At 42.8% G+C, this 22,487-nt stretch overlaps 1 protein-coding gene across 3 annotated transcripts in view; it reads left to right on the top strand.

Annotated features, from left to right (window-relative positions):
• Nucleotides 1–22,487, top strand: part of kif1aa (kinesin family member 1Aa) — a 381,215-nt gene that overhangs the window by 344,968 nt on the left and 13,760 nt on the right. For all 3 annotated transcript variants that reach the window (XM_069899341.1, XM_069899340.1, XM_069899343.1), the window contains 4 exons: nt 298–443; nt 2,266–2,475; nt 7,923–7,994; nt 14,659–14,783. In XM_069899341.1, the coding sequence (XP_069755442.1) occupies nt 298–443; nt 2,266–2,475; nt 7,923–7,994; nt 14,659–14,783 (553 nt within the window). The remainder of the gene's footprint in view (nt 1–297; nt 444–2,265; nt 2,476–7,922; nt 7,995–14,658; nt 14,784–22,487) is intronic.

The raw sequence follows: 22,487 nt of genomic DNA, 5'->3' as shown, positions 1-22,487 counted from the left end.
TAGGGGGTAAAAGAGTACAGCACAGATTTCTGTCGTGTACAACCCATGATTATGGCTCAGTGATCTTGACTGAATGCTTCTGGACTGGGAGCAACAATCTAATATTTTCCTGGCTCTCCTTCAACTCCTTCAGTTGCAGCCATTTGCTAAAGCCCAACAGTTCTGCCCATGACGGGATTATAGGGGTTCTTATGGTTGGACTTCTGGATAACAAGGATATTTGTGGCCCATTGAACAAACTGATCCACCAACACTTGGTGCTGTGGAATAGCTGTAACACGATACGTATTTCTGCAGGCATGCAGCGAAGACGCAGGCGTGTCCTTGACACGTCCGTTGCCTATGTCCGTGGAGAAGAGAATCTAGCTGGATGGCGGCCTCGGAGTGACAGCCTCATTCTCGACCACCAGTGGGAACTAGAGAAACTCAGCCTATTGCAAGAGGTACAGAAATGGCTTAATTGTCAAGGGGTTCTTGGTTGGTGGAATAGCACTGTGAACTTTTTAAGGGTGCTTTGCAGACATATTCCACTCTCAACTCTTCCCCGAATGCTGCTGAGAAACTCGTCCTGCAGGCTCTGGTATCTCTCCTGAAGTGATTCTAGAGAGCAGGTGTTAGCTGACCTTCCATTTGATGAGCGAGGTAGGGAGCAGCCCCACTGAGAACAATGCCTTTTCCCAGTGTATACTTATGGGCAATCAAGTGACTGCACGAGGCAGTAGATCGGAGTCAAAAGGCTTTTATTCGTTTCAACATTAGCTGGGGCTCTGAGAGCAACTGGCCTGGATCCGAGCAGGAAGTGATCTGGTGTCAAGGTCTTGGGTCTGGGCCTTTATTAGGGAATCTCCTGGGAGAGGTCAAAGGGAAGGAAGGGGTGGTCCAGGCCAGTACATACAATGGTGTAATACCTCATACCACCACATACAAAATTCTGAAGTTTGCATTGCTTCTGGGTAGTTCAGCTCAGGAAGTCCAGATCATGGTCTAGGATAGAGTGCACCCACAAAATTGGCCATTCCTTATGAATGTACACGTCTAACTGTGAGTTTTGGTTAATTTTGTGGTACTTCAAGAATGCTATGAATGCTCTGAGGAAGTAATGTTACCAGTGAATGCTTCTTTAAAGCTCTAAAATATTAAAGATAAATTCACTGACTGCAGATGATAGTGATACCAGTGAATGATTCTGTAGAGCGGAGTTGATTACATTAGTTTTCAGCTATTTATAGTCGAGTTAGTCACAAGGAGTGGCCTTCCCATTCTGCCCACCCTTTGTGCAGAACATACTTAGTGGTACAATTAAACCTACAACAAATGACTAGTTTTAAATACATAATCATTAATTTCATGCAACTGTGCTATTATGTTTTAAATCACTGGCTAATTGATAATGTTGATAATGAGTTTATTACCATTTACAGTGTACAATGTATGAACGCATCAAAATTCTCATCAGTGCAGCTGAACAGGTTCTGTATTTGTACAAGGACAACTTAAAAACAACTATAGCAGTGGCACGTAATAGAATTAAAAAGAGACAAAATAAAATATAAATATTCACTGGTATCCTGTGTAGAAAGAATGCCACAGCAATAGTGCAAAGTCATTTGATGATGTCAGTTCTTGGTGTCAGTGTCCTAGTTCCAGGGATATGAGGGGGTGGGGGAGGAATGGATTTATATTCAGTAAAAAGCAAAACATGGAACACAAAAAACTTCTCAAAGCAAGTGAACAGTTTGTGCCTGATTATACCCAACACTGATAGTCTTGCCCTAATCATGGTTTGCAGTAAGGATTGGCAATCAAGAAATGTAATTCTGGAATTCTCGGGCCTCTTGGTAATATTCCAAAGAACCTTATGGAGGGGTCATTTTCAACTGGTGGTATAGGGGTTGTATATCCTTCGTAAGGGTCCTCTAAAGAGGGAACAAACTGCCAACTTACTTTCTGAAGAGGATTCTAAGACAGGTCAGATGGGACAAGTTTCAGAAACAGCACAGTACACTGTCGCTAATGCATGTTTAGTACAAGCCATTGGGAACAAACTACCCCAATAATTAGCACCAAGAAGTTGAAAACCCTTTTCTGATGGAAGCCTGAGAGGGAAATCTCCATAGTTCAGTCACAGTCCTGAGGGCAAAAGTCACTCTCCCTCATAGTTCCTGAGGAGGAAAGTCAGGTGGATCCCACTTCCAGAAGAAGGCAGTGACATTTTGAAGGGGGTAAGTGAATCAGTGACATTCTTGCCTGTTACGTGGCCTGTAGGTGGAGAAGACCAGACACTATCTGCTGTTGCGTGAGAAGTTAGAGACTACGTTGAGGTCAGGATATGAGTCTGTATCCTCATACACCAGTGAAGACCTCAGTGAATCCCAGAGCATCTCTTCATCGTACAGCTTGCATTCAACGGGAAGCAATGACATGTCAGCCTCCAGCTATACCACCACCGAGCGCCAGAAAGAACTAGCAGCTAAGGTAAGGATGTAATTCCTGTGTCACTGATCAGCAGAGGTTAAGGGACAAAACTTGGTGTGTTGGTTTATGGAATGGAAGATAAGACCAGAATCATCAGACAGAAAGCTATCCAGTGAAAGTATTAGCACCATTTTCCACCAGTTAGAAACTTCTCAAATCAATTAAAGCATAGGTTGCACATTTCCCTGTTACCACCCATCCAAATACTCCCAAAATAGACTAAGCACAGTGAGTGGAGTGTATCCTGGACATCAAGGAAAACAACTACATAGTACTTTTTTATAGCTTGTGCAATAAATATTAGCTACAGTACAGAGCCCAATTCGTAAGGAATAAAAATCTTTCTAAATTATTCCACCGAACACAGAGGTGTTGGGATTATTGTAGCATGGCCACTTCAAACCGCCTCAGGATGCACTAAGGAGGACTGTGGGAGGTGGCCTTACCTTTTCTGAACCATGAACTTCAATTGCAGCCTACCTCAAGAGAGCAGAGTAGATCAGAGGGATTTCAAGCAGTCTACCCTGGGATAACCAGGTCAGGGACAACGTGTTGATCAAGCTGTGGGGAGAATGTATTGATCAAACCATGGGGCCTCTGGCTTCCAGCTGTTTTCAAGATGCCAGTTCCCCACTGACCCCATCACCCTTGTCCCAGGCACCTAACATGTGAAAATCAAGTCCATTGAACCTCAGGGAAGGAAAATTGACACAAGAGTTCTCAAATGAAGATAGGTACAGGTATACCCCACTTCAGGTGGTGGATGATGCCTCTCCATTACAGATGTTGGTAGGTTAATTGGTCACATGGGTGTGCTTCAAGGTCGAGTTTATTATCATCTGATTGCAGAAATACAACCTGACGAAACAGGGTTCTCTGGTCCTTGGTACAAAACATAGAGGCATACAACCAGACATAACACCCATACAGACAAAAAATACATACTTATACAGATATATTATACATATATAATATAAATAAATAAATATTCTTTTGTGAATAGAAGAGTCTCGGATGCTTAGTGTGAGCAGTTCCTTTGGTCGTTCAGCCGTCTCTCTGCCTGTGCCTCAGCCTGGTGGTGCTGGCGATGATTTTTGTGCACCCTATTCAGACAACAATCCTGGTAGATCACGTCAATTTGGGGGGGGGGGGGGGGGGGGCGGTGGGAGAACGTGGGAGACTGGAGACTCCAATGCTCTTCTCTGTCACTCATATAGTGCTGTGGATTGACCACATTACTAAATAAATAAATAAAAATAGTGCAAGGGAGATGGCAGCAGGGAAGAATCTGTCCTTGTGCTGCTGAGTGCTCGTCTTCAGGCTCCTGTACCTTTTTCCCGATGGTAACACAGTAAAGATGGCATGGCCTGTGTGGTGGGGGTCTTTGAGGATAGAGGTAGCTTTCATAAGACACCACCCCTTGTAAATGTCCTCGGTGAAGTGAAGTTGCAAGTCGAGCTAACAACCCTCTGAAGTTTTTTCTTGACTTATGAGTGGGTGTCTCCATACCAGACAGTGATGATCTCCACGATACACCTGTATCTGCCCAGTCCTATAGATTCAAAAGTCTTCGGTTACAAACCAAATCACTTCACAAAGTATAGCCTCACAAAGTATAGCTGGTGGCGAGCCTTTTTTGCAATTGCATCAACATGGAGGCTCCAGGACAGATCCTCAGAGATGTTAACACCCAGGAATTTGAAGTTCTTGACCCTCATTACTGCAGACCCCTCGATGAGGCCTGGATCATATTCTCCTGATTTCCACCTGAAGTCCATAATCATCTCCTTGATTTTGCTAGCATTGAGTGCTATGCAGTTGCTGTAACACCACTCAATGATCTGTCTCCCTTCTGTACGCTTTTTCATTGCCTTCTGTGATTGTTTCGACAACTGTGGTGTCATCGGCAAATCTGTAGATAGCATTTGAATTGTGCCAAGTTACATAGTCATGGGTGTAGTGTGAGTGGAGATGTGGGATAAGCATGCATCCTTGGGGTGCGGCTGTGTTGATCATCAGTGAGGAGAAAACGTTTTCAATTCGTACTGACTGTGGACTTCCGATGAGGAAGGCAAGAATCCAGTTGCAGATGGGGATACAGAGGCGCAGGGTTCAGAGCTTGTTGACCAGCACTGAGGGAATAATGGTGTTGAAGGCCGAGCTGTAGTCGATGAGGGGCAGCCGCATGTATATGTTCCTGTTGTCTGGGTGATACAGAGCTGGCTGGAGAGGCAGTGATACTGCATCTGATGTGGAATAATTGTGACGATAGGCAAATTACGGTGGGTTTAGACCTTTACTTAGGTACATGTTTATTCTGGCCATGGCCAGCCTCTCACATAATTTCAACACAGTACAACTTAGTGCTACTGGGCAATAATCATTGAGGCAGCTCACTCTACTCTTCTTGGGAACTGAGTTGATTGATGTCCCTTTGAAGTGCTGCAATGAGAGGTTGAAAATGTCCGTGAATGCTCAGGCTAGTTGGTTGGCCCAGATTTCTAGGACCCTGCCAGGAACACTGTCAGGGCCTGATGCCTTGTGAGGGTTAGAAGTAAAACATGAAAGACTGTAGGCATCAAGTAAAACCTCAATGCTGGAGAAACTCAAACAGTGTTCTTTTTATAGCAAAGATAAACATACATAACCAAAGTTTCTGGATTAAACATAGAAACATAGAAGGTAGGAGCAGGAGTAGGTCATTCGGCCCTTCGAGTCTGCTCCGCCATTCAATGAGATCATGGCTGATCTTAAAGTTCAGTACCCCGTCTTCTCTCCATAACCCCTAATTCCCTTATACTGAAGAAAATATCTAATTGCCTCTTAAATATATTCAGTGAACCTGCCTCTACTGCTCTCTGTGGCAATGAATTCCACAGATTCACCATCCTCTGGGTAAAGAAATTCCTCCTCATCTCAGTTCTAAATGGTTTGCCTATTATCCTCGAACCATGGCCCCGGGTTCTGGACTCCCCACCATTGGAAACATCCTTTCCATATCCATTCTGTCCAGTCCTGCCAGAATTTTATGTCTCTATGAGATCCCCTCTCAGTCTTCTAAACTCCAGCGAGTACAATCCCAAATTGCGCAATCTTTCCTCATAAGTTATTCCTGCCATTCCAGGTATCAGCCTGTTGAATCGCCTTTGCACTCCCTCCATTGCAAGAACATCCTTCCTTAGATAAGGCGACCAAAACTGCACACAATACTCCAGGGGTGGTCTCACCAAGGCCCTGTACAGCTGCAGTAAGGTATCCTTATTCCTATATTCAAACCCTATTGATATGAAGGCCAACATACCATTACCATTTGCCTTTTTAACTGCCTGCTGTTACTGCATGCTCGCATTCAGTGACTGGTGCACAAGAACCCCGAGGTCTCTCTGCACTTTCCCATCTCCCAAGCTATTGCCATTCAAATAGTAATCTGCCCTCCGGTTTGTATTACCAAAGTGGATAACCTCACATTTATCCACATTGTAGTGCATTTGCCATGTATCTGCCCAGTCCCCAATTTATCCAAATCACACTGGAGCTACCTGACTCCCTCTTCAGTGCACACAACCCCTCCTAGCTTAGTGCCGTCTGCAAATTTGGAGATATTACATCCAATCCCCTCATCTACATCATTAATATAAATTGTGAACAGCTGTGGTCCCAGTACAGATCTCTGTGGCACCCCACTGGTCACTGCCTGCCACTCAGAAAACAAGCCTCTTATCCCAACTCTCTGTCTTCTATCTGTCAGCCAGTTCTGAATCCACATCAATACTTTTCCCCCAATCCCATGAGCTTTAATTTTGCATGCCAGTCGTTTATGTGGGACCTTATCGAAGGCCTTTTGGAAATCCAGGTTCACCACATCCACTGGCTCACCCCCATCTATTTTACCTGTCACCATCTCAAAGAATTCCAATAGATTTGTCAAGCACGATTTACCTTTTGTAAATCCATGTTGACTCTGTCCAATCCTTTTGCTAGTCATATGCTCCACTATTACATCCTTAATAATGGATTCCATCATTTTGCCCACTACTCACCGACCTGCTTTTTCTCTACTCCCCTTTTTAAATAGTGGGGTAACATTAGCTACCCTCCAATCCATGGATACTGATCCTGAGTCTATCGAGTTCTGGAAAATAATTCTTAAAGCATTTGCTATCTGAATGTCCACTTCTTTAAGTACCCTAGGATGTAGATGATCAGGCCCTTGGGATTTATCAGTCTTCAATCCCTTCAATTTCCCCAAGACCATGTCCTTAGAGATACTGATTTCTTTCAGCTCCTCCCTTGCATTAGTCTCTATGTTTCCCAACATCCTTGGGAGGTTATTTGTATCCACTCTTGTGAAAACAGAACTAAAGTAAGAATTTAATTGGTCTGCCATTTCCTTATTCCCCATTATATATTCCCCTGATTTTGACTGCAAGGGACCTACTCTAGATTTCACCAATCTTTTCCTCTTGACATATTTATAAAAGCTTTTGCAGTTGGTTTTTATGTTTGCCGCAAGCTTACTTTCGTAATTTATTTTTAAAATTTATTTAAGCCGTTCATCAGATATTTGATCAAGGTACTTTGATGAAGGGCTCAAGCCCAAAGCGTTGGTTATATATCTTTAACCTTGCAATGTAAGATACACTGTTTGACCTGCTGAGTTTCTCCAGCATTGTGCTTTTACCTTGTTTGGGTTATCCCTCCTGAATGATGTTCTAACATCAGCCTCAGAGACTGATATCACTGGGTCCTCAGCCTTTACAGCCCATGAAACCAATGCCACCCAATTAACCTAATAATTCTGAACATTTTGGGAACATGGGATGACACTGGAGCATCTGAAGAAAACTCACGCAGATGTGAGAAAACTCCTTATGGGCAACGGTGATTCGAACCAGTGATGCTGGCGTTGTAATAGCATTACACTAACCACTACGCTAAATGTGCTGCCCAATTATGAGGGCCGTTGATAGAATGGAGAGCCATTTGAAACCAGAGAGCAGGGGTTTAAGATGACGGATAAGAGAGTTAGAGGGGATTGAAGAAAAAATTATTTCACCCAGAGGTGGAGTGGAATCTAGAGTGGGGAGGTGGAGTGGAATCTAGAGTGGGTGGTTGATACCTAATCTCTCAGAGCATTTAAGAAGATCTCATTGAGTACTTGAATCACCAAGTCATAAGGAGCTATCATGCTGATGAATGGGAATAGTATAGTTGAATACTAGATAGTTAGCATGAGCATGATGTGCCAAAGGGCCTGTTTCTATGGTATATATCTCTATGACTCTTTATAAAAGGACTCCAGAATAGGACAAATAAAGGAGAGATGTATGGTGAAGGCTATTGAAGGGAGGGGTACTACACAGGACCATTGATATAGGTGAGCTACAATGTGGAACTAATGTGATTTACTGAGAGAAATCTTAACAGTAAAATCTTCTGTCTTTCAGTGCCTCCGACTCTTATCCCACACATTCAACAGGGAATACAGCCATGTCTGTATCAGCGCCAGTGAGAGCAAGGTAGTTTAAACAGTTGGTGCATCGTTAGATTAACTCAAGTGTCATTGCATGCGCACACGGTCTGTGTGTGTGTGTGTCTGTGTGTGTGTGTGTGAGAGAGAGAGAGACAGAGATTACTCCAAATGAGGAGGTTATTTATCACCTACAGTTTCAATTGTCACAGGGAAATTAATAGGCAGTGAATAATTCTCACCAAGATGTGAGTGGTGTGAGGCTGGACTATTGGATGATTGAAATTATGAGGTGTATAACTTGACCACAAACCTGATAAAGGTCTGATTGCTTTAATTTCCTGCCTTACAAAGGACTGGGCATCAATTTATTAGAATTTAAAGTGTTTAAATGCATTTTAATATTTCAAGTGAGTTATGCATTTGTAATGGATATATAAAGTTGTTTTTTGTGAGGTTATGGAGATCTAGTATCAGGCAGTAATTAATAAATAATTAATTTGAGTCATGTGCTGTGATAAGGCAGCTCTGACCACACTCAGCAAAATCAGAAATTATCGGGTTTCTGGATTATATATCTCTAGAATGTGACCTTCCAATAGGACAGTTCCAGGGCATGGTTATAGTGCAAATAAACAAAAGGAAGTGAGTGTCTGAGTCTTCGAAGCAGGTGAACTCTTCATTGCTAAAAATGTGCATGGATATTTCATGTCCCCAGATCTTTCCTATGGTATTTTCCTGCAGTCTAAACTTTTCTCTTCACCTCTCACCTTCTAATGTCAATTTTGCTTCTAAAACATTTCAATCACATTCCTTACATTTAAGTCTAAATCAGTGGTTTTCAAACTTTTTTCTTTCTACTCAAATCCCATATTAAGTAACCCCTTACTAATCACGGAGCATTTACCTAATTGACATGTTATGTGCACGGTTTCAGAACTCCAAAGGAAATGGGCCAATGACAATTTTTCTCAAGCAAAATATTTCAGTAACAATTGGGTCTAGAGCAGTGATTCTCAACCTTCCCTTCCCACTCACATCCCACCTTAAGCAATCCCTTATTAATCACAGAGCACTGATGGCGTAGGGATTACTTAAAGTGGGATGTGAGTGAAAAGAAAAAGGTTGAAAACCACTAGAAGCAAGGTACACAGACTTCCAGTCACTGAGGCATTTGTTTACTACTACCCCTGAACCAGATCTGGATCCAACTTTTCCCTGCATTCCATGGACTTTTGCTTTTCAATCCACATTGACAGCATTAAAATATATGATTGTGATAAACCCTTCTCCTGCAGAGTTAAGAATTGTCACTCCAAAGTAACCTTCATGTTATGGTTCCATGTTGACAGTTTTTGTGATCAATCTGTGCTTCTTAGTAAATGGTGATTTACACTGTTGTTCAGAATTGTTGGAATTGTCCCATCACTGATATTAGATTGAATGGCGTGTGGTTCATCTGCTCTTTTTTTTCCCCTTAAACAACTGTGCCATCTTAACCATCTATCATCTACACCGCCAGCCCCACTGTAGGCAAAGAGAAGTGGAAAGTTATCACCAGAAACTGTGTTATCCCCTCCCTTGATTATTCTGAGAACCTGGCCAATAAATCACATTTCAAGTCATAGAGCCTTATCAAGTAGAAACAGTCTCTGTGGCCCAATTTGTCCATGTTTGCCAAACTGTCTCCATTTGCATCCTGTGTTCAGCCCATATCCCTCAAAACCTTACCTATCCATATACCTGTCTAAATGTCTTTTAAATGTGGTAATTGCACCTGGCTCTCCCGCTCCCTCTGGCAGATCCTTCCATATACCGACTAACTTTTGTGTGTAAAGGTTGGCCCCTTAGGTCACTTTTAAATCTTTTAAAATATTTGCCCATTAGTTTTAGGCTCCCTGACTCTGGGAAAATGACTATTCCCCCAGTGCCTCTAGAAGGTCATTGCTCAGTCTCCTACAGGCCCAGTCTGTTCAGCCTCTCCTCATGAATCTTTTCTGCGCCTTCTCCGGCGTAATAACATATTCCTATTGCGGGTGACCAGAACTTCACTCAGTATTCCATGTAGCTTCACCAATGTCCTGTAATCAGTGTCAAAACTGCCTTCCTCACCACCCTTTCCACCTGTGTCACCACTTGAAGGAACCATATTCCTTACCCCTTTGTCTTTCTCTTCTTGAACCCTCTTCTGGGCCCGACCATTTATGGTGGCACTTCCTGCCTTGGTTTAACTTACCAAAATACAACACCTCACGCTTGTCCAAATTAAATTCCATTTGTCATTCTTTGACCTGCATTCCCAGTTGATCACGATTCTGATGTGACCTCAGATAACTTTCTACACTGTTCACAATACCACCCATTTTGGTGTCATCTGCAAACTTACTCACCCAGCACCAGTTCCTGGTGCGCATCACTAGTCACATGCCTCCAATCTGAATAACAACATTATGTTACCCCTCTTTGGGGTCTCCTACCATCAAGCCAGTTAGGTATCCAATGGCCAGCTGCCTCTGATTCCATGCGATCCCATCTCTGACTTTGTGGACTTACCTACCATATGGAGCCTTGTTAAGAGGCTGAACTCGATGTAGACAGTGGCCTTCACGGTGCCTTTGTCAATGTTCTTTGTCACCTCTGAATCAAATTTATGAGGCACATTTTCCCAAGTGGAAAACTGTCGTGGCCATCCCTAATCAAAACATGCCTTTCCAAATGCTGATGCACCCTGTCCCTCAAAATCCCCTCCAGTAACTTTCCCACCACTGATGTTAGGCTTATCGTTGCAGCCTTTCTTAAATGAAACCAGAACATTAGCCACCATCCTGTCTCCCTCGCCAAATGATGATATCTCTGGCAGGACCCCAGCACTTTTTTACCCAGCTTTCCAAATGTCCAAGGATACACTTGATCAGGCCCCAGGGATTGATCTACATTTATGTGCTTCAGGACATCCAGTTTGTCTTCCTTTATAATATAGATGGGTGGCAAGACATCATTTTTCATTTCCCTTTCTTACTTTGTACCCTACAGGTTGTTGCTGGGACTGAGAAACTTGAATCATGCATCCTGGATAGTCTGGCCTTTCATTCCCTGGCATGTAGGAATATGAGGAGTGACCTTTAGAAAATCTTGAGGGCTATGAATAAAGTAAATGCGTACAGTCTTTGTTTCCCCCCCCCAGGGTAGATAATTCTGTTGACATGGATAAATCAGGCTAAGGGTTCTGGATGGCTTTCTGAGCCAATGATCTTCTGCATCATGAATATAAATTTAAAAATATTTATTCAAGTCCTTGCCCATCTTCTGTGGCTCCACACTGAGATCATGAGTAATCTCTTGGGTTGACACATCGTGGGCTTAAGGACCTGTACTGCGCTGAAATGTCCTATGACGCTGTGTTTCCTTGCTGACTCATCCTCTTTTTGCCATGCTAATTTCCTCCTTATTTGTGTTCCTACTTCTTATTCTCTTCCCAGGTCTGTGTTTGAATTCAGTTGCCCATTCCTTTGACTGCCAGGGTTTGCTAATCTTGCCAGCCTTGCCCTTTACTCCAACAGGAACATGTTATATTAATATTCTCCCTTTTAATCTCACTTTTAAAAGCCCCCCACATCAGACATCTCTTTTCCAAAAATAGCCTTTCCCAGTCAACTTTTGAGAGTTCATGTCTGATGCCAATTAAATGAGCCTTTCCCCAATTTAGGATTACCTTTTCCAATAACTATTTTAAAACTAACAGAATGATGATCGCTGGTCCCAAACTATTTCTCCCCTGGAAATCTGTCATTTACCCTGCCTCATTTCTCAATGGGAGGACCAACGCTGCCCCTCTCTGCTGGGCATCCTGTTTGAGAAAACTTTCCTGCATGCATTGAACAAATTCCTCTCCATATAATCCCTTTGGACTCTGAGAAGTGAATGTGAGAGAAGTTGAAATCTCTGACTATTATAGCCCTATTAATCTGTGAGTTCCCTACATATTTGTTCCTCTCATTCCTGCCGACTCTCGGGGAGAGGAGTGTCGATAATACTATCCCATCAAAGTTATCATCTCCTTCTTATTACTAAATTCCACCCATATCTTTGAACCATCGCTCAATATCTGTTACGATGCTCTTAACTCTCTAATATTATTTCCCTCTCTTTTCGTACCACATTTAACTCTGACTTCTCATCATGGCCCATCCCTTCGTGAGTGAAGATGAACTCTGACATCTAAGCACATGTTATTTGTGAGAACAGTTTCAACAAACTTGTCTCCAACCTGATCCATTGCCTCTTTTCTACGCACAGATTGTCTTATTGGTCCTTTAAAGGGCTGACCTTTCCATTGTTCTGTGGAGGAAAATCTGAACACAAAGGGTTAAGGGTTCACCCATAAGTTGCTGACAAGAACATACAAGAGTCAGTTGCATACTGCTTAAGTGGAGGCAGGGAACCTCAAGGTTGTGAGTTATCTGCAGACACGCTTATCTGCAGACATGATAAGCTTTGGAATTCTGTGAAACAATGATTAAATTATTACCAAATGTTGACAATGATAAACTATTGTCAGGTTGACCACAACAGGAAGCCCATATGCAGGAATGCACTGCGATTTATTGTATATAAACTCTGTTAAAACTGGCTGTGAGCAGAGCAAGCTCAGGCTGGGTGCTGGGCATGCTCTCCAAGATATCTTGCTAATAAAACTCCTCCAAAGCGAAGCGTTACATAGAAACATAGAAGATAGGAGCAGGAGTAGGTCATTCGACCCTTCGAGCCTGCTCTGCCATTCAACAAGATCATGGCTAATCTTAAAGTTCAGTACCCCGTCCCCGCCTTCTCTCCGTAACCTTTAATACCCGTATACTGAAGAAATATATCTAATTCCCTCTTAAATATATTTAATAAACCTGCCTCCACTGCCCTCTGTGGCAATGAATTCCACAGATTCACCACCCTCTGGGTAAAGAAATTCCTCCTCATCTCGGTCCTAAATGGTTTGCCTATTATCCTCGAACCATGGCCCCGGGTTCTGGATTTTCCCATCATTGGAAACATCCCATCTGCATCCATTCTGTCCAGTCCTGCCAGAATTTTATAGGTCTCTATGAGGTCCCCTCTCAATCTTCTAAACTCCAGCGAGTACAATCCCAATTTGTGCAATCTTTCCTCATAAGTCATTCCTGCCATTCCATGTATCAGCCTGGTGAATCGCCTCTGCACTCCCTCCATTGCAAGAACATCCTTCCTTAGATAAGGTGACCAAAACTGCACACAATACTCCAGGTGGGGTCTCACCAAGGCCCTGTACAGCTGCAGTAAGGTATCCTTGTTCCTATACTCAAACCCTCTTGATATGAAGGCCAACATACCATTTGCCTTTTTAACCGCCTGCTGTACCTGCATGCTCGCCTTCAGAGACTGATGTACAAGTACCCCTAGGTCTCTCTGCACTTCCCCATCTCTTAATCTATTGCCATTCAAATAGTAATCTGCCCTCCGGTTTGTATTACCAAAGTGGATAACCTCACATTTATCCACATTGTAGTGCATTTGCCATGTATCTGCCCAGTCCCTCAATTTATCCAAATCACACTGGAGCTTCCTGATCCCCTCTTCCGTGCACACAACCCCTCCTAGCTTAGTGTCATCTGCAAATTTGGAGATATTACATCCAATCCCCTCATCCAGATCATTAATGTAAATTATGAACAGCTGAGGTCCCAGTACAGATCCCTGTGGCACCCCACTGGTCACCGCCTGCCACTCAGAAAATGAGCCATTTATCCCAACTCTCTGTCTTCTACCTGCCAGCCAGTTCCCAATCCACATCAATACTTTGCCCCCAATCCCATGAGCCTTGATTTTGGAACCTTTTATGCGGAACCTTATCGAAGGCCTTTTGGAAGTCCAGGTACACCACATCCACTGGCTCTCCCCCATCTATTTTACCTGTCACCATCTCAAAGAATTCCAATAGATTTGTCAAGCACGATTTACCTTTTGTAAATCCATGTTGACTCCATCCATTACCCTGGTGTCACTTTTATTTATTTACACAACAATTTTTTGTATTTCTTTTGGTTAACGTTTTCTCTGCCCTCCGAACTGCTATTTTAATTTTCCCCTGCTCTTTGTATACTCCTCCAAACCTTTTGCAGTATTAAATTCCTAGCATCAGGTCATTGTCTTTGCATTAAAGCTAATATTAAATGATTGGCAATAAATGGAAGCTACAAAGCAGTCTAGACTAGGAGGGCTTAATGGCTTGTTTCTGTGACGTATAGTGTGGAGTGCAATCGTGAAGTTAGTTTACAATTAGGCCACACAGAGAGGGTCTCGACCTGAAACATTGGCAGTACTCCCCCCCCCCCCCACCCCCACACACACAGAAGTTAAACCTGATGAGTTCCTCCAGTAGTTTTTCTTTGCAATAAGGAGCGAGATGTGATGCTTTATAATAAAACAGCTTTAGGATTAGGGTAGAGAAATATGGTGTTCCAGTTCCATGCTTCAAATGTTGGGTTCAAGCAGAATGATGAGTAAAGTCATCTGGTTTTCTTATGCAGTTAGTTCCCTTCAGTGTTGTAAAGCAATAAGAGACACGTCTTTTAGGGTGAGTCTGAGTAAAAGGTAGGATGACAAATATCGAATGAAGGATGACTTTCTACAACAGATGATGAATATGTTTGTACTAAATATTATTGACTGTTGCTGTTTTTCAGTTATCTGAGATGTCCGTCACGTTGACGAGAGACACATCATTCTCTGCACTGAGCAATACAACGTTGCCTCCATCTTCCACCTGCCCCTCTTTACTGGAAGGGCAATTCATCTCCTCAGAGCTGAGGTTAGAGCCCATGTATTCCATATTTACGAATGCTTCTTTCGATGAGGTACATCACCCATGGAAAACCTATGAGGGTTAGAAACACCCCTTTGAGTATGAGTCGTGGCTGGAAGCCCATGCTCATGATGTTGCTATGAGAAATGTACTAAGGTCTTTTACTTTCGAGAATTGAGCAGCATTTCATATCCTGCTGTAATACTTATGATAAAGAATGTTCAACAAAAGTAGATGGGAGTTTCAAGGAGCTGATCCACTGAGTGAAATGAGATGTTTTAAGGATCATAAATAAAAACATCTAAAAATAAAGATTTCGAGAACACCAAACCACAAGCAATTTGAGTTGAACACAGAGGGCTCTGTGGTTTATCAAGTAGTGTCAAAACAAGTGGAATGCATCAGAGAAGAATAAGGAGAGGACAAAATATATCTTAGAATGTTTCAGTGAGGTATGAGGATATCAGTGGGATCATATGGATTCATTCTCTGGAGCTTTGATAGAGATGTACTAAATTATGAGGGGTATAGACAGAGTAAGTGCAAGCAGACTTTATCTACTGAGATTGGGTGAGACGAGAACTAGAGGACATGGTGAAAGGGGAAGTGTTTAAAGGAAATATTAGGAGGAACTGCTTCACTCTGAGAGTGGTGAGAGTGTGGAGTGAGCTGCCAGCTGAAGTGGTGAATATGGGCACGATCTTGACATTTAAGAAAAATTTGGAGAAATACATGGATGGGAGGGATATGGAGGGTTCTAGTCCAGTTGCAGATCAGTGGTGTGTCAGAGGGGAATTTTAACATGCAAGTAAATGGGGAAAACCAGATGGGGAATGGATCTCAAGGAAGAGAATTTGTGGAATGTCTGTTTAGAGCATGAAGGGATTAATTCTGCGGGATTGGGTGTTGTGTAATGCACCAGAGGTGATTGGAGATCTTAGAGTAAAGGAACCAACGTGATTGAGATCAATTTGAGATTTAACAAGGAGAAACTAAAATCAGAAGTGTTGGTAAAGGGAATTACAGTGGCATGAGAGAGGAACTGGCCAAAGTAGATTGGACTAGTTGGGAAAACAACTGAGCAGACATGAATGGAGTTTCAGCAAGAAATGAGAAAGGTATAAGATAAATAAATACTGTACCAAAAAAGGAATATTCGAATGGAAAAATGACACAACTGTGGCTACAAGTGAAGTCAAACCTAATGTGAAAGCAAAAGAGAGGGCATACAAGGAAGCAAAAATTAGTGGGAAAGTTTGCTAGTGACGACTTCATCTGTGAGAAGTGCTTCCAGCTGCAACTCCTGACAAGCCAAGTTAAGGAATGGGAGCTGGAGTTGGATCAACTCTGGATCATTCAGGAGGCAGAGGGGGTGATGGACAGGAGTTACAGGAACACTATCACACCAGAAGGCGGATAGATGGGTGACAGGAGAGGGAAAGGGAACAGGCAGGCAGTGCCAGGCACAATTGTCCGACTCAATAACAAGTGTATCATTTTAGATTCTGTTGGGGGGGGGGGGAACAACCCACCATGGACAAGCCATAGCAATCAGATCCCTAGCATGGAGTCTGGTCCTGTGGCTGAGAAGGGAAAGGAGGAGAAGAGGTGAGCTTTCGTGATAGGGATTCCATTGTTAGGGGGACAGATAAGAAGTTCTGTGGAAGAGATCGAGTATCCCAGATGGTATGTTGTCTCTCTGGTGCTGGGGTCAAAAATATCTCAGATTGAGTTCATGGCATACTCAAGAAGTCGGAAACGTGAGGAAAGGTTGAAAGACAGGATCTTCAGGGTTGTGATCTCAGGATTGCTACCCATGCACATGCTGGTGAGGTTAGAAATGGGAAGATAATGCAGCTTAACACGTGGCTACCAATATGTTGCAGGCGGGAGGGCTTCAGGTTTCTGGATCATTGAGCTCTCTTCCACAGAAAGTGGGACCTGTTCTGTTGGGGCAGTTTGCATCTGAACTGGAGAAGGACTAATATCCTTGCAGGAAGGTTTGTTAGTGTGGCTCCAGTGGGTTTAAACTAGATGGGCAGGGGGATGAGAACCGGAGTACCAGAGCAGATAGAAGAGTGGAGGAATGAAAAGATGATGTGGAAAATTGCATGCACCATTAGAAGTCAGCAGGTTGTACGTGATAGAAATGTTCTCAGGTGCAAGGAGTATTGTAGGAAAGGCAGACGAGCTCAGAACATGGACTGGCACGTGAAATTATGGTGTTAGCAGCCAATAATGAAACTTGGTTGCAGAAGGGACAGGACTGGCAGCTCATTGTTCCAGGCTTCTGTTGCTTCAGATGTGATAGAATGATGGGGGGAAATGAAAGGGGGAGGAAAATATTACAGATGTGCTCAGACAGGACAGAGCAGAGGGTTTGTCTACTGAGGCTATATAGTGGAGCTGAGGAACATGAAAGGTATGACCACACTATGGGGTTGTATTATAAACCACCCAATGGTCAATGAAAATTGGAGGAGAAAATTTGTAGAGAGATAGCAGACACCTGGAGGAAACATTAGGTTGTGATAGTAGGGGTTTTTAATATTCCACATATTTACTGGGATTCCCGTACTGTTAAGGAAAGTTTTCTAAATCAATATGTAGATATACCAGCTAGAGAGAGTGCAATACTGGATCTCCTATTAAGGAACGAGACAGGGCAGGTGACAGAAGTATGTGTAAGGGAACATTTTGGGTCCAGTGACCATAAAGCCATTAGTTTCAAGTTAATTAAGGAGAAAGATAGGTCTGGGCCTCGAGTTGTGATTCTAAATTAGAGAAAGGCTAATTTTGAGGAAATGAAAAAGATTTGGAATGCGTGGATTGGGATAGGCTGTTTTCGGGCAAGGATGTGCGAGGTAAGTGGAAAACCTTCAAAGGTGAAATTTAGAGAATACAGTGTTTGCATGTTCCTGTCAAGATCAAAGGCATGGGGAACTTCGGTTTTGAGGGATTTGAGGGATCTGGTTCAGAAGAACAGGTGTATAGCAGGTACAGGTACTCCCCGACTTATGACCTACGCAACTTACATCCATCCACACATGCTACCGAAAATCCCCCCCCTCCCCACCCTCATGATCCCATCTCTCTTTTCCTCCAAGGATTGTCACCTACTGTTCAACTTGTAGCTTTTTGCAAACAGCTACAGTTCTGTCCTCTAGGCAGCGTCCATACAACGACAACCGCTTGCAGCCGCAGACGTGCATCCGAAGCTCGGCACCCGAGCATAGGTCAATTTCCACTCCTTTCCTTTCACTTTCTGCCCACCTCTTCCCTTCCCTTCCCTCCTCCTCCGTCTCACTCTGCTCGGTCCTGCTGCATGTGATCTGAAAAGGCAATCCAAACTTTTGGTGGTATTGTTCAGGCTGGAAGCTCGCTTCCCACAGAGCCCTGTTGTCCTTCCTCAGTGGGTTCGGCCGGTGAGCCCGATGTTTCCCCCCACCCCACCTCCACCACTCCAATGATGACATCGGCAACTTCACCTCCAAGGTGCTGCCACACTAAGAGAGCACAGGCGTTTAGACCAAATTTAGAGGGGAGGATGAAATAAATTTTAAAAAAGAAAGAAAAAATATAAAATTTATGTGATTACAGTGAAAGTTGGGCCTATCTATGGAAAATAATGTCCCTCGTGAGAGCTGGCCTTGGTGGCCACCATGTTTTATTTGACAAACTATAACAGGGATACAGGGTAATCCATTATGAGATATGACCGGTTAGCCAGAATGAATCACGGACATATGTCAGGGAGTACCTATATAGGCAACATGGAGCAAATAAGATACTTGAGGAGTATACAAAAACGCAAGAAAAACCTCAAGAATGAAATCAAGAAAGTTAAAAGGTATGAGGTTACTCTGGCAGACAATGTGAAGAAAAATCCTAAGAGTTTCTACAGGTTTATTGAGAGCACAAGGATACTAAGGGACAAAATTGGTCCCCTCGCAGATCAAAAGAGATAGGGGAGATCTTAATTTTTTTTCTTCAGTATTCACTCAGGAAACAGGCACAGAGCCATGGGAAGTGTGGAAAACAAGCAGTGAGATCATGCAACGTACACAGATTCAAAGGATGAAGTGGTTACTGACTTAAAGCAAATAAGGGTGGATAAATGACCAGGGCCTGACAAGATATTCCCTTGGACCTTAAGGGAGGCTAGTGTAGAAATTGCAGGGCTTCTGGCAGAAATATTTAAAATGTCCTTAGTCACTGGTGTGGTGCCGGAGGAATAGAGGGTAACTCACATTGTGCCATTGATTGAAAATGGCACCAAAATTAACCCTGGAAATTATAGACGTGAGCCTGATGTCAGTAGAAGGTAAATTATTGGAAGGTGCCCAAAGATATTGAATATACATTTATTTGGATAGCCAGAAACTGATTAGAGAAAGATAAATGGTTCTGTGTGTGGTAGGTCATGTTTAACCAATCTTATAGAGTTTTTTGATTGCCAGGAATGTTGACAAAGGAAAGGCTGTGGATGTTGTCTACATGAACTTTGGTAAGGCCTTTGACAAGATCACTCATGGGACGTTAGTCAGACAGAGAAGTAGTGAACGGGATTCAACAAAGGCTAGACGGGAGAAGCCATAGAGTCGTGGTGGATGATTGCTTCTCATACTGGAGGCCTGTGACTAGTGGTGTGCCTCAGGGATTGGTGCTGGAACCATTGTTGTTTGTCATTTGGATGATAATGTGGTAAATTGGATCAGCAAGTTTGCAGATCACTCTAAGAATGGAGATGTTATGGACAGCGAAGAGGGTTTTCAGAGCTCGCAGAGGGAACTTGACCAGCTTGAAAATCACCTGAAAAATGGCAGATGGAATTTAATGCAGACAAGTGTGGGGTGTTGCATTTTGGCAAACCAAGAATACAGATACATAATTCCTTGAAAGTGGCATCACAGGTGGATGGTGTTGTAAAGAGCTTTTTGCATATTGGCCTTCTTAAACCAAAGTATTGAGTAGAGGAATTATAGTAAAGTGTATCAGATATTGGTGAAGCCAAATTTGGAGTATTGTGTTCAGTTTTGGTCACCTAACCACAGGAAAGATATCAATAAGATAGAGTGCAGAGAAGATTTACTAGGATTTTGCCCGGACTTCAGGAACTGAGTTATAGGGAAAGGTTAACCAGGTTAGGACTTTGTTCCCTGGAGTGTAGAAGAATGAGGGGAGATATGATAGAGGTATTTAAAATTATGAGGGATATAGACAGAGTAAATGTAGGTAGGCTTTTCTACTGAGGGTAGGTGTGATACAAACCAGAGGACATTGGATAAGAGTAAAAATGGAAAAGTTTAGGGGGAACATCATCATAGAGAGAGTGGTGGGTATGTGGAATAAGCTGCCAGCTGAAGTGGTGAATGTGGGCTCAATTTTAACATTTAGGAAGAATTTGGACAGATACATGGATGGGAGAGGGCTATGGGCTGGTTATTGGGAGTAGGCAAAAAAGAAGGGCTGAAGGGCCTGTTTCTGTGATGTAATTTTCTCTTGTTCTATAGAGGATTGGAAATTTGTTTCACTTGCAGAAGGGCACTTAAAAACATAAGAGAAAAGTAGGCTAGAATGTAATATCAAAGAGGATACAAAAAGCTATATAAGTATTTAAGTATATAAATAGTAAAAGAGAGGACCACTAGAAAATGATGCAGGAGAAATAATACCAGGAGACGAGATGGCAGAGCAACTAAAAGAGTATTTTGCATCAGTGTTCACTGGGGAAGACATTAGCAGATGTCGAGGGTATAAGGGAAGGGAAGTGAGTGTAGTTACTATTTCAATGGAGAAGGTGATCAGAAAGCAGAATAGTCAAAGGGTGGATAAGTCTCCCAGACCAGATGTATTGCATCCTCAGGTTTTGAGGCATTGGTAATGATCTTTCAGGAATAAATAAATTCTGGTATGTTCCAGGAGGACTGGAAATCACAAATGTCACTCCACTATTCAAGAACGGAGGGGGACAGCAGAAAGGAAATTATAGGCTGGTTACCCTGACGTCAGTGGTTGGAAAGATGTTGGAGTCAATTGTCATGGATGAGGTAACAAAATACTTGTAGGCACATGACAGGATAGGCCAAAGCCAGCATGGTTTCCTGAAGGGAAAATCTTGCTTGTCAAACCTATTGGAATTCTTTGAGGAATTGACAAGCAGGGAGAGAGAGGCAGTGGATGTTGTGCATTTAGATTTTTAGAAGGCCTTTGACAAGGCATGTGGTATAACAGGAAACATACTACATAGGTAGAGCTGATTAGCAGGAAGCAGAGAGATGGAATACAGGGATCATATTTTCAGATTGGTTGCTAGTGGTGTTCCACATGGGCCACTTCGTTTTATGTCGTATATTAATGATTTGGATTATGGAATGAATGACTTTATGGCCAAGTTTGCAGATGATATTAACGAAGGTGGAGGAGCAGGTAGTGTTGAGGAACCAGGGAGACCGCAGAAGGGCTTGGACAGATTTGGAGAATGAGCAGGGAACTGGCAAATGAAATATAATGTCGGAAAGTGTACGTTCATGCACTTTGGTTAAAAAAAAGTAAACGGGCAGACTATTTTTTGAATGGGGAGAAAATTGAAAATACCCAGTGACAAAGAGACCTGGGTGTTCTCATGCAGGATGGCCTGAAGGTAAACTTGCAGGTTGTGAAGAAGGCAAATGCAATGCTGCCGTTTATTTTAAGAGGATGTTGAGGCTTTATAAGGCATTGGTGAGACCTCACTTGGAGTATTAAAGCAGTTTTGTGCTCCTCATTTCAGAAAGGATGTGCTGATGTTATAGATGGTTCAGAGAAAGTTCATAAGGATGATTTTAGAAATGAAAGGTTTACCATATAAGAATCGTTTGACAGCTCTTGGCCTGTATTCTAGGAGAATGAAGGAAGATCTCACTGAAAATTTTTGAAAGGTGTGGATGGAGTAGATGTAGAAAGATTATTCCCATGGTGGGAAAGTCTCTGACAAGAGGAGAAAACTTTAGCATTGAAGGGCAATTGCTTGGAACAGAGATGCCGAGGAATTTCTTCAGCCAGGGGTGGTGAATCGGTGGAATTTGTGGCACAGGCGGTTCATTGGATTTAAGGCTAAGATTAATAGGTTCTTGATTAGCCAGGGCATCAAAGGTTATGGGGAGAAGGCCGGGCAGTGGGGCTGAGTGGGGAAATGGATCAGCTCATGATTAAATGGTGGGGAAGGCTGAACAGCCTATTTCTGCTCCTATTGTCTGATGGACTAGGCAGAAGAATAAGTTGGCACAGACTAAATGGGAGAGGCGGTGTTTCTGTGCTGTAGAGTTCCATGATGTTACAGTACGGAACATGTGATACATTTGCTTGTGTTACAGTGAGAATGTTAAAGTGGAAGGTAATGATTTTAAAGTGAAGACTACTGATACTGTGTATTATTTCTCACGCTGTTCTGGTCCCTCCATTTGGAGGGACTGTGAAGATCTGGGATGTATCATCAGTAAGTTAACATGTCTTAAGGCTCAACTTGAACTTAAAGAATCTCAGAATTATTGATTGGTAAAGCAATGACCAATGTAAAATGCCCAAAGTATTGATAGTGATTAATATAGATCATCCCTGATTATAAACAACTGACTTTAGGATGGAACCCATATACAAATGAGTTCCCATAATCAAAAATCTGACATTATTCGATACATCTGCTCTTACAGACATGTTCTCTCCTACAGA

The sequence above is a fragment of the Narcine bancroftii genome, chromosome 9 (assembly GCF_036971445.1).
Source record: "Narcine bancroftii isolate sNarBan1 chromosome 9, sNarBan1.hap1, whole genome shotgun sequence".
Lineage (NCBI taxonomy): Eukaryota > Metazoa > Chordata > Chondrichthyes > Torpediniformes > Narcinidae > Narcine > Narcine bancroftii.
This window is presented reverse-complemented; position numbering and strand designations above follow the sequence as displayed.